The following is a 12,529-nucleotide window of genomic DNA, read 5'->3' as shown; positions in this document are numbered from 1 at the left end:
TTATAACTTTATGGTTAAAGAGGGGGAAAAAAATCACTGCTTCAGAATCCTTCACAATCCACTTCTCCAACAGCCGTAGATTGCTGGGTCCCAAGGTTCCTGTAAACGTTATTACATTAACTTTCTATTACTCTAAATGTTGACTGGAATCAATTTATAGCAAGTAGCAATCAATTTTTTTCTTCTTCTTTGCTTCTCTGTAACATGAACTCCATCTCATGGTTGAAACTTGTTAGGCAGATGCACTCATAAAATTTGTCTTTTTTCTGGGTAAAAGCAAAACAAATCAAAAAACTTTATAAGGTCCATACCTCCTGTAGTAACTTATCTAATTTGTGCTGTAATTCAAGGAAGTATCGTGAGGTGATGAGACCCTGGTGGGATTTATCCAAACAATCGCGAGCCAGTTCGATAATCTGATGGTGAGTGAAGCTGAGCACTCCATCTGCAAGGGGGAGAACGTGGTCTGGAGAGTAGCTGGTGATGATCTCCTTTAGGCGCTCTTCCATCTGAGCTGTAGCCTGTTCTCAGAAGACATGCACACACAGACATAATACAAGGAAACACAAATAGGTAAACAGCACAATCATCACATTTATCTAGGATTTTTGGAGACCTCTATAAGTTATCAAATAGAATTCTAGAAATTAAAATTTAAAAGAAGCCTCACTTCTGTATGATACTATAAAATGCCACATACATATATGTCATTATACATGTGTCAAAACCCACAGAGTATACAATGCAGGAGTGAACCCTAATGTAAACTATGGACTTTGGGTGATTACAATGCGTCAGTATTGGTTTGTCAGTGGTAACAAATGGACCACTCTGGGACCAGGGGTGTGTAGGGGGTTGTTGATAAGAGAGGGTTGTGTATGTATGGGGTCAGGGAGCATTTGGGAACTCTCCATACTTTCTGTTCAACTTTGCCATGAATCTAAAACTGCCTTAAAAATATAAAGTCTATTTGAAAAAAAAAAAAGAAGAGGAAGAATAAGCCTCACCAAGTGGAAAAAGAGGTATATATGAGAAACTGAATCTCCCAGGGTGATAATTACTTATTTTCTATGCCTTATCAAATGTAAAATGGTCCATGTAAGCTTCTCCAAATAACTCAGGATCTGTGAATTGCTGTGCTGTCATTTCAGATCTTGGGCTCTTTCAGATAGTTCGCTGAAAATATCAAATACTTACAGCTCTGTTTTTACCTATTCAAAAATCAGAACTGAAGTTAGAGTTCCATAGGACGGGCCAACAGTTTGCTCTCTTGGCTGTATTTTAATGTACCAGGAACAAGCATCTCATACCATCAGTATCCTTTCCTCAAAAAGCTACATCTTGGGCACAAAGGTCAAAGGGATTCCCTTGACAACATAAGTCTAAAATTTCCTTCTCAGTTTTTATTTCATTCTGTGGGATCCCCGATTGCCTACTCAATATTCCTTGCTTGCATTTACTGTATATCCTGGGAGATTCCCTCTGTCTCCTGTTCCTTTCTAAAACCCTAACCAGTATTCACTGGTAAAGTCAGGATCTGTTTCCCTGGTGAGCAAGTGACATGTGATAAATGGCCGAAACGACCGTAATCAATGACATCAATGTTGGGTTCATTACAAATAATAAGTACTCTACTCCTGATTTATGAAGCCGAGGATTTCCTTTTGCTCTCTTGCCTAGGGTTACAGAGGTGATAAAGGGAGGAACGGGGACAGAATGGAGCGACTGTTTCTCCCAAATGCGTAGAAACACGCTGGTGGAAAAGCCATGGAGACTAGGTGATGGGGACGGCAGACAGCAGCTCTTTGCAGCCGGGGCAACTGGCATCAACCCATCTCCAAAGGCTCTCTGGTTCAGTCCAAATTCTACTGGCCCGTCTAATGGGGAACACTGCAACTGGACTCTCCTTCTGAATAAAGAGGATTAGACTTATAATTGCTGAAGAGATTGGAAGCCACAGAAAAGAAAAATTAGGTGAAAAAAGTAAAAGACTTTTGTGACATAGACCGATCTACAGGCTTCTGAGGAAGCGGAACAGTCTCTGCTGGACCAAACGGCAGCAGGCCCAGAACGGGCAGAAGGAGCCCCAGGGGGAGCCCCAGAGTCTAGCGGCCTTTCAAAGCAGACGCGCATGGAGCATCTCACCAGCTCGTCACACTGGGCAGGTGAACCAATGGGATTTACTTTACAGCCATTTCAGTCCACAGACTGTGTGGCTAATTCTCAGCAGCTTTTAAAAATGCTTAGTGATGTTACCTTTCTAAAGAAGGTTACAGTGCTATTTTATGCGAGTCATGACTGGACCAGACCATTACTTCCCTCAACAAAACCACCTTACAACGTTTAGATGCTAGACATCTTCAATTCAATTCATTACCTTTGGGAACCTTTCTTTGTAGACATGGTTCATCATAATTATTTCATGGTCACAGCAGGCGGGAGAACGTCCAGGGCTGCAAGCAAAGCAAATTACCCTTTTAAACTTGCCACAGCATGAAATGAAAGTAAGTTTTTTATTTATAAACAATGGGTTGCAACAAAAGTACTATGCAGCCTTTGTAAGAAAAGTATATTAGGTAATAAACTACAAAATCAGTCATTAGCACGCACACACACACACACATACTCACAAACACAGAGAAGCCCTGAATACCATTCAAAAAGAAAGCTCCAGAAGTAGAATGCTGAAAATTCACTATAGGTGCAATATAAAAGTTCATAAAACATTCTTAAATTGCAATTACATTTTGTATGTAGCATGTACTTGTGTGGTTCCAGAAACCACTGAATGAACTGGGATATAAAAGAGTACAAACAGCAATGTCCAGGACACGCTGCACTGTCTAATTTCACACTGTTATCATACACCTGCGCTCTGCCACGTACCACTGAAGAGATTTAAGAGTTTTCCACAGCACAGGTGTCACCACCGAAATCCATTTTCTAGCTGGGGTTGGGATGCTGAGGCAGGCACCGTGTGCAGTATCAAACAGAGGCACCCAACTCTGAGGTTTTCTTTTTATTTCAATAGTAGGCTCCTGCTCCTTCCTAGTGCCAACATGGTTGGGCAACTGCAGTGTGACCTTATGTATTCCTGAGAAGATATAGCTGCTTGCACTAGCTATCCTGTGAACTCCTTTCATAATACCAAAAATGGCACCCATGTGGTAAAATACAATGGCTCTAAATGAATTCATAACATTTTATTCCGTATCTCAAAATAATCTAACATGATTACATCATGTGGCTACAACCCTTCTCAGCAAACTGATGTTCAACTGAATACCTGAGAAACTAGGTTTCATAATAAACCCTCCTATCAATGCAGGCCAGTTCTATACACCATGGAGATCTCATATTCTGGAGGACCCAGAGATGGACTACCTGCTCCCCCTGCAGAGAAGGACCTGTTGTCCCAGCTGCTGGGGCTGTAGAAGCCTTCAGCTGTCAGACCCCTTGGACATGGCCTCAGATGCAGAGTCCCCTCAGGCTTCCCCTGTGGCTCCATGGTAAAGAATCCACCTGCAAGGCAGGAGCCACAGCAGACAGGTTCAATCCCTGGGTCAGGAAGGTCCCCAGAAGAAGGGAATGGCTACCCACCCCAGTATTCTGACCTGGAGAGTTCCATGGACAGAGGAGCCTAGTGGGCTATAGTCCATGGGGTTGCAAAGAGTCAGACACCACTGAAGCAACTTGGCATGCATGCAGAGCCCCCTCACCCAAGGCCAAGTCCTTCCCAGGGTACTACATCCCAGGACTGAGTGGAGATAGAAAGGAGGGTCATTTGGTCCAGAGGGACAGCTCTGACGGGTCATGTCATCCTCAGAACCCCCTATGGAGTTGGCTGTGGCTGTTAGGCCTGCACTGTGGCTGGACTTCTCTTCTGCTCAATCCCACTACCCACGCCTTCCCCCGACAGGTGTAATTCCCAAGCACTCCTTAATAAATATTTTTGTCTCTCTGTTAGAGTCACTCCAGAGGAACGAAACAGTGACGTCTATTATTTTCTGAGACGAGGTCAAAATAAAACCAGCCCTATTCAATGTCAAATGGACTACATTTGGCTTGACAAAATACAAGGGACACAAATTCCTAACGGCTAGCTCATAATCCTGGAGAAAGTAAGACTTGTGATGAGAAGGAAAACCCCAAGGCCTGGGTGGATTTTCGTAAAAAGGGATCTGAATTCCAAATGTGAACCTGAACACGCTGCCCTTCCTTTTTAGCCAAGCTTCTTTGTAAAATATTAATTGATGTAACACCATAATTAAATGGTCTTGAAATGGCTAGAAGTTTCTCAGGAGGTCCTTGTAGTGCACTATGGTTTCTGTTACCACAGCAATTAGTAACTTGTTACGAATTTAAAAGAAAAATAGTAAGAGGCAGTTTACTATATCACCATAGATGCAAAAAAAAAAAAAAAATATCACACTACATTTATAGTAATTCATAAACCAATTAACACATATATGAGTTAGAGGACCAAAAGTCTTTCCCTGAAATGGTTGAAAAGAGGTTATCCAACTAATAAAAAATTTCAATCAGGTCTACATACCTCAAACTTCGGGAACGGGGGCGCATGGGTGTGTTTCTGCATCTGTTCTCTGTGCTGATGCTTTCAGTGGTACAAAAATGTTTTGATAAGAAGTGTAATTCATCTGGTGTCGGTTGATACGGTAACTGATGCAACTTCTCCTGGGAGGAACAGGATGACTACAACAAACCAAAGTGAGGTTTAATGACTACATCAAAGAGAAATGCTTTAAATGAATATTAGGTCACAGCACTAAATTTTGTTATATCACCATTTTATACTGCATCCTTTCCATGTTATAATGGCAATGAAAGTGGAAAGGGAAGTCGCTCAGTCGCGTCTGACTTTTTGCCGACCCATGGATGGTATGTATACCTTGATGTGGTCTCCAGAGGTCTAGATGGCTACCATATTTTATCTCAGTTGTCTACAATTAACTCAAAAATTGTTTACTCTCTGAAGAAAAACCAGGGTCTGAAGATGGACGGGACCCAGTCAAAACTAGAGCAAGAAAGTGACAACTGGAGTAAGAATTTGGGTGCAATAAATGACAGATTAGTTCTCAGTTGAGTGTGACGTCCTCGCTTCTAACACTTGCAATTCGGGTAAGTAACATAAAATTAATTCTATGATGTATATTCGTAAGTGAACTCTATGATGTATAATCATAAAGTAATAAGGCAATGAGATCTGTCTTTACAAAGCATGCTGTCCTTTGATCCGATTATCATCGATACGAGTCCTGGGTAAAAAGGGGATGGGAAAAGAAAATATTTGTCTCACTAATGCCATTGTTTTAAAAACTGGGAATTGGAAATTTTTTCTGTGTTCTGACTTAACGCTATTTTCTTTTTTAACAGCTTCAGTGGTGTTGAGTTTTTTTTTAATCCCTTGAACCTAGATGTGCTCTTTGAAAATCACTCAGCACTTAGAGAGAAGTAAGGTTGAAAAGGAGAATGGCTAAACAACATGGCTTTTAATCAGTCTGAGAAATGTAACTATTAAACAATGTGATTGCTTATTTGTTTTTACTGAGAGGTAAACTCTTTAAGTGATTCTAACAAAAGAAATGAGAAATATTTGAGTAATGGAAACACAGGTAGAATAAGCATATTTTGAAAGATACCACTCATTTGAATATTCCATTCAAGCAGGTTTTTTTTTTTTTAATTTAAAAAAAACTGCCACATCAAGAGCACACTTCATAAACACTGCACCACTCCACTGCAGTGATTAGAAATTAATAGACTAAAGCTTTAAAATATCCTTACACCTTGAAATTATAAAATGCTTTCTAAGTACATACTAAGACAAAGAGGAATTTTTACAATGTAATGAGATTATTTTATAAACTATAAAAATGAGAACACTGCTAGAAAGACATCTGAGGTAAACCAAAGCTCTAGTCATAAAACACAAGTCAAGTCTTAAATACTGTCCCCATGAAAAAAGAAACAAAACGCACAAAGTCAACTCAAGACATCAGTAAAAGAATAAGAACAATCAATGCCAGCAGGAGAGAAGCAGCAGCCATAAAAGCAAAGATGATGAAATCAGCAAACGGAAAACCGGAATTAAGAATTTGTATATATGTTTCAAAGGTAAATCAGTGTACACAATTATGTAGCCAAGATTCAAAAACCCAGATGTCTATTCATAAATTCCCAGTGATAACATTTTGGTGGCAAACCATCAATTGAACTGATGGAAAGTCATTTAAAATATGCATTTAATCCAGTTGATGTGAATGTTAATTCAGCTTTGCCACAGAAATATTAATGTATTTGATTCTGAGTTGCTGGCCCAGTTGTGGCTGGGCTGGTATGTACAGTACAGGGAGGACCATGTTAACTTTGTCAAATGTGAAAATTAATTCCAGAACCACACCAGACTTAAAGAGTAAGGCATTATGAACCTGTGCTTGCATGAGAAGGACACAGTGACTTTAGGGAGTGATTCCCTCTGAGGAGGGAAGAGAAAAGGCCTGTGCAGGAAGGGCTTTATTTCCACTTTAATATTTTATTTATTAATCAAAATAAAAGTTTATGTTAAAAATAGCTGTAGCAAATGTACTAAAATGTTTACAGGTGCTAACTCCAACAGGAAAATTTTGTCATTATACCATATACACAACCATGTGACTGAACTCCACAGCAATGTGCCCAGGGCTTACTGATGGGGATATGTTAGAATGAACGATGAGGTGGGAAAAGTATTAGAGAAGTGAGAGGCAAAGGGCCTCTCTGGGGAGACAGCGTCCCTCCTCTCAGCTGGGACAAACGAGGTGTGAATGGGAAAAGGGCGACAGTATCCGAGTGACACCGGATGAGTTTATGGAACAGGGAACAACTGGAGGCTCTCCAAACGGCCTGGGAATTCAAAAGGTATCAAACAGGGCCCCCTGAGTGAGTCACTAATGGACGACAGAGGGTCAGTCCAGGAGTCAGTTCCAGCAAAGATCGGGGACTCAGAGGCGAGCTTGTGACAGAGGCTGCAGGCGCTGTCCCCAGGACCTCACAAGCTTACTGAAAAGATACCTCTGCTGGTCAATACATCCTTGGAACAGCACTTTTACTAGAGTTTCAAGAATTAGTTTGGGATTCCTCAATATATTAAGTCCCATGACTTTATATTTCTAGCATGCTCTCTAAATGTGGTGCCAGTAAGTCTCATCACCCAACTAGTTTGCATATATAACTTCTGACTACATCATAAATCAAGTCCACTTTCAAAAAGTGAAGATTTACAAAAAGAACTGTGCTTCTAGTTCTCAAGGCAATTAGAAGAGTTTCCCCAAAATGTTGTGAGCAATGATATTCAAATAAACTAGTTTCCCAAGATAAGCATTTTGCAAAGGACAGTATTCGTATGTATGTGTAGTTTTCCACTCAAAGTAATATTATTTTATAGTCAGACCTCATATTTATAAGTATTTATACTCTTATTTTTATTCTTTCCCCCAGCATAAAATAATTTATCTGTGAGAAATATATAGGAGATGTCTTCTGACTGCTATAATTCCATATTACTTATTTTAAAATTAAAAATTATAATCTGAATATTACTTTGGAAAAGTTTCTCAAATTAATTTTAACTACAAAACTTGAAATTAAGAGAAGCAGCAATACTACATATCCTGAGGAAGGACTGATTAACTTCATATGACCAAATCTTTTCAATTTCAGAATGAAGCATTTTAACATTTGGGAATTTTGCAGTTCTATAATACCCAAAGGACATGGTATTTACATTTCAGCATTAGCAACTTTGGAACTCAGCTAACAACAAATATCTGTAAAACTTAAGCTGTATTTTCAAAGTGTTTGTGATTTTATCCATATATATTCTGTGTTTTTATTTAAAAAATACCCAAAATCATTTCTAATTAATTTAATCACAACCAGTTAACCCAGAAAATGAGATTCTAAAAGTGATTCAGGTTAGACTTAAAAAAGAAAAAAATGCAACTTCTGAGCAGCTTTGCACAATTTTCTGTCCTAACATTTAAAGGGCAAGAACATAAAGAAACTGAAGAAAATGAGAAGCAGCATTTCAAATTTTCAATTATTGTTTTTATCAATAGCCAATAAGGAGAAAAAAAATAACTGAACTTGTTAGAGCACCTACATTTCAAAAATCTATTTCAAATGTATTTTCAAAAATACATTTAAAAAATGACTGTAATTTTGAAAGTTACAATTTGATTTTGAAGGGGAAAAGAGGAATACAAGATCCACAATTATATGATACCACCTTTTCCAATAAAATAAACACCTAAGAGAAAAGCTGCCTTACCTCTGGGTAGAAGCTGTTAGAAACACAATACATGTGTGTGACTAAAAATTGCCTCAGAAAGCTGCTTCTTCAGGCATATATGTAAGTCAGGGACAGCAATGACATCATGACAGATGGTCAGGTCAGATTTATTAATTATCAAGTTTGGTTTAAGCAATACCTTGTGAATTCCTTTTTTAAAAAGTCAGGTGCCCAGGGTTGAGAGGCTTACTGTATTCTTATTGCTACAACACAGGGGTTAGTACACAGCCCCTCAGTTCATTCTCTGTGCCTCAGAGCTTTGAGCCATAAAATGATGAAAACAATGGCAACTACATTATAAAGTATGTTTTTACAAATAAATGAGACAATTAAACAAGTCAATTAAATTTTACAATTTATATTTTTTCATTTTTTTTCAAATTTTTCATTTACAATTAAATGAGCCAATGCACTATAAATAGTGAGACTAGGACCTAGCACATAATAAGTGTTTATAAAAATATTCTAAAGTTTGTACCAAATGGGGTCCACGTCTATGTAGCTCACCCTCGCTTTTTAGATTCACTTTTAAAAATGACATATGATTTAATAGCTACAGACAGAAAGAAGAAAGATCCTGCATGCTCCCCTGTTTTTCTTGCAAAAGAGAAACTTCTATATCCAAACTATAATAAGACTTGACGGCAGGGCAAAGCAAGGTGATATAGTTAAAATAAAAAGGATTTGAAGTCAAGAAAGAAGATACAAATCTGAGGCATGGGGATGATTCAATGAGAGAATGTAGGAGAACGGGAGAAGTACTCTGCTTACTGGTGGTTGGCTTCTAACTGGAGATGCTCGCAAGTCTAGGGAAGAATACCACTTAAAATTCTTATTCTTTTTTGCTTTCTGGTCAGTCAGTTTCAGCAATCATTTTCACACTGTGGTAGCTAATGCTTTCAAGATCTAAAACATGGGCTAATGATAAACAATGCTACTTACTGACACACACAAAAAAAACAAGGCTGACTTTGTTTACCATTATTTAGTGACAATTCTATCCACTGAAGCCACTCAAGAGTTGTGAATATCCTTTCCTGGATGTGAGGCTAAAGTGCCACTGAAACTATTCAAGGTTGTCAGGATGTGTCAAAAAACGATCTAAATGGGCAATTAACTCACATACCACAACACAATGGAATAATGGATAGGAAAATAAATTATTGCTCCTCAAAAAAATATTATAAGAAGATGGTAAAAGTAATCCAACAGATTTTAACAGGCCAGTATTTTGCTCTAGAAAAGCCATGTTACATTGCATCTGGAACTCTGGAAACAAAATATAAGGCACTGGTGATATCAATTAAAGTGTATATATTTAATCACAGCTTCTTTTCAATTCACCGATATTAAGTGTGAACCTATATGCTTAGCACAGTCCTGGGGTTTATGGGGGAGGGGAAACATAGATACCCCTTTGCGATAAACCAAAGATTTTGACAAAATGAAGATGAGAATGACTCAGAAGTGGCTCTAAAACCATCAGGTCCACGTTCCTGGCTGGTACAAGAGCTTTCAGACTGCTCCATTAGGTACTTATTGATTGACCTACACCATATCCTGCTGCTAAGCTGCTAAGTCACTTCAGTCGTGTCCAACTCTGTGCGACCCCATAGACGGCAGCCCACCAGGCTCCCCGTCCCTGGGATTCTCCAGGCAAGAACACTGGAATGGGTTGCCATTTCCTTCTCCAATGCATGAAAGTGAAAAGTGAAAGCCAAGTCGCTCAATCGTGTCCAACTCTTAGTGACCCCATGGACTGCAGCCTACTAGGCTCCTCCATCCATGGGACACCATATCCTAGGTCCTTCTAAATGACCACCAGCTTCTAAATCTAAAGCTCTGTAGAAGGGGAGGTAGGGAGGGGAGGGATGGATAGGGAGTCAGGGGTTTAGCAGATGCAAACTATTATATAAAGAATGGATAAACAGCAAGGTCCTACAGTATAGCACAGGGAACTATATTCAGTATTCTGGAATAAATCATAATGGAAAAGAATATAAAAAAGAATGTGTATATCTTTATGTGTATAACTGAATCACTTTGCTGTACAGCAGAAATTAACACAATATCGTAAATCAACTATACTTCAATAAAAAAGTAAAGTAAAAAAATAAAGCTCTGTAGAGACAAATATCCCACAATATCACTAATTTAAGTGGAGAAGGCATGTATCTAAGCCACTGAATCACTTTCAGTAATTGCTAGGGCTCTTGTTGAAATGTTGTAGTTTGCGGCAACAGTATCCTTCTTCCTCTATCCTATTTCCATGGCTTCATCTTGTCTCTGTATTGATCTCAACCTACTGCTAAGTTCTTTTAATCTCTCCTTAAAAGAAAGTTTTTATCCAGAAGGTAAAAATTTAAGGCTTGCCATTTCTTTTCTTTGAAAGAGAAAAACTAAAAAACAAAACAAAACAGAACTCTACATCTAAGCCATACAAGAAAAAAATGACCCAGGCCATCAAGGTTTAATGGCGTTTTCAGTACTAATATCACTGGCATGGAACCAAAGCAATAAAACCAGATTGTGTTCCCTCCCCTACCCCCAAACACCAAATGGTATTAAAACAAAAGCTCCCAGTCTCCTCCCAACTTGTGATCTGGGGACTCGCTCAATTTGTGCACCATAATTTAAAAGCTTGCAGCAAAGAGTATGTCCTTTTTGTGTTTGTCAGCTCATCATTTGATGTGAAGCCTACTCGGAGGGGCAGACATGCAGAATTTATCCTCTCCTCCCCATCAGGGAACACCCAGAGAAGTGCTGCCCATGCAAGAGCTCTGGGGTATACAAGAGAAAAACTGGGCACTTACAGAGACCGTAGAGCTGGGAGTGTTTGTCCCATAGCCAGAGGAGGGGAGAGAAGCCAAGGACCAGCGGCGTCCATCAGTCCTGGGGAGAAAATGCGATTAGCTTAGGCCAACACTGGAGTAGGGTTACACGGGAACCCCAGGGAAACCGAGTGTTCTTAGTCGAACAAATGACGCAAACACAGTCAATGAGGATGTGGAAATGTTCAGCAAGGGCCAGAGTAAACAAACATTATACAGCAGGTTGACTTTTATTTAAACTGAATCAATACACCCAAACAAGTAGAAAGTGAATGGGTTGATCCATATTATTGATCTCTCACTAATACACTTTGACAAAATGAATACCAGGGATAATTACATTGGTCGGACTCAGCAGATTCAGATGAATAAAAATAGAAAGGCAGGAGGAAAACACTCCTATGTGCAAACTGATAACTGGGGCCACGATCTTTGGAAGGGCCTGGATTCCAGCATGGTATAACAGCCTCTGGGGACTCCCACCGCATCTTAAAGACTTCCAGCTTATTACTTTCAAGAGAACAATCCTACTCATAACACCAAAGGAAGGGAGGATCAGGGGGCTCGTGGCCGGCTCAAGCCTTAAGTGGCAAATAACTTTAGCACTAAGAAAGTGACTGACCTTGTGTTCACAATCTCTTAAGAGTTATTACCTTCTGACATGACCTGGCTTTATAAAGTGTTCCAGTAAATGCCTCTTTCAGAGTTTATGAGTATGCGGCCCAGCTCTGGCCAGTGACAGGGAGCGAAGAAAGAAAATTCTCCACTCGTGGTAGATGCTAATGCAGAGTAGAGTGACCTGCGCTAGTCACAGAGGTGAAGCTGTCAGGAGTCTTAATAGAATATGGTTTTTATCTCCAAATGGCAACAGGATGGATAGCTTCTGGGTTGAACTCTATAGTTATTAATTGGGATCATTCCAAAGGTCTCAGATGAGTTGTCAAAGCAGTGAAGACAATCCTGTTGCTAAAGTAGGATTATTTTATTATAAATAATAAAATGACTATTTTATTAGCAATTTTGAATAGGACTATGCCTTCAAAATCACATAACACAGTGAAGACAAATATACACACATTTGCCATGGGGAGAAAAGGAAAAACACACTTTTCTAAAGAGCTATACTGCATTCTTTGACCATATGTAGCCTTTTGTAACTCATGATTTATACTAACTTACCAAGTGAGAGATAAGAGTAGACCAAATTGACCACAGACACATTCACTATAAGGGGACATCAGGGAATTCTTCAGAATTTGACTTGAATTTGAGAAATGTGTCAATCACATGTTTATGTAGAAAACTGACATCTTAGCCTAAACTATAATCAAGGGAGAATATAATCATA

At 39.1% G+C, this 12,529-nt stretch overlaps 1 protein-coding gene across 10 annotated transcripts in view; it reads right to left on the bottom strand.

Annotated features, from left to right (window-relative positions):
* The window catches only part of MAST4 (microtubule associated serine/threonine kinase family member 4), a 619,799-nt gene that overhangs the window by 64,798 nt on the left and 542,472 nt on the right, over positions 1–12,529 (bottom strand). For all 10 annotated transcript variants that reach the window (XM_010845550.1, XM_010845552.1, XM_010845553.1 and 7 more), the window contains 4 exons: positions 11,164–11,242; positions 4,556–4,713; positions 2,378–2,453; positions 312–521 (listed from right to left, as the gene is read on the bottom strand). In XM_010845550.1, coding sequence (XP_010843852.1) covers positions 312–521; positions 2,378–2,453; positions 4,556–4,713; positions 11,164–11,242 — 523 coding nt within the window. The remainder of the gene's footprint in view (positions 1–311; positions 522–2,377; positions 2,454–4,555; positions 4,714–11,163; positions 11,243–12,529) is intronic.

Source organism: Bison bison, unplaced genomic scaffold (assembly GCF_000754665.1).
Source record: "Bison bison bison isolate TAMUID 2011002044 unplaced genomic scaffold, Bison_UMD1.0 scf7180017864218, whole genome shotgun sequence".
NCBI classification, from domain to species: Eukaryota; Metazoa; Chordata; class Mammalia; order Artiodactyla; family Bovidae; genus Bison; species Bison bison.
Note: the sequence above shows the minus strand (reverse complement) of the source record. Positions and strands in the feature narration are given on the sequence as shown.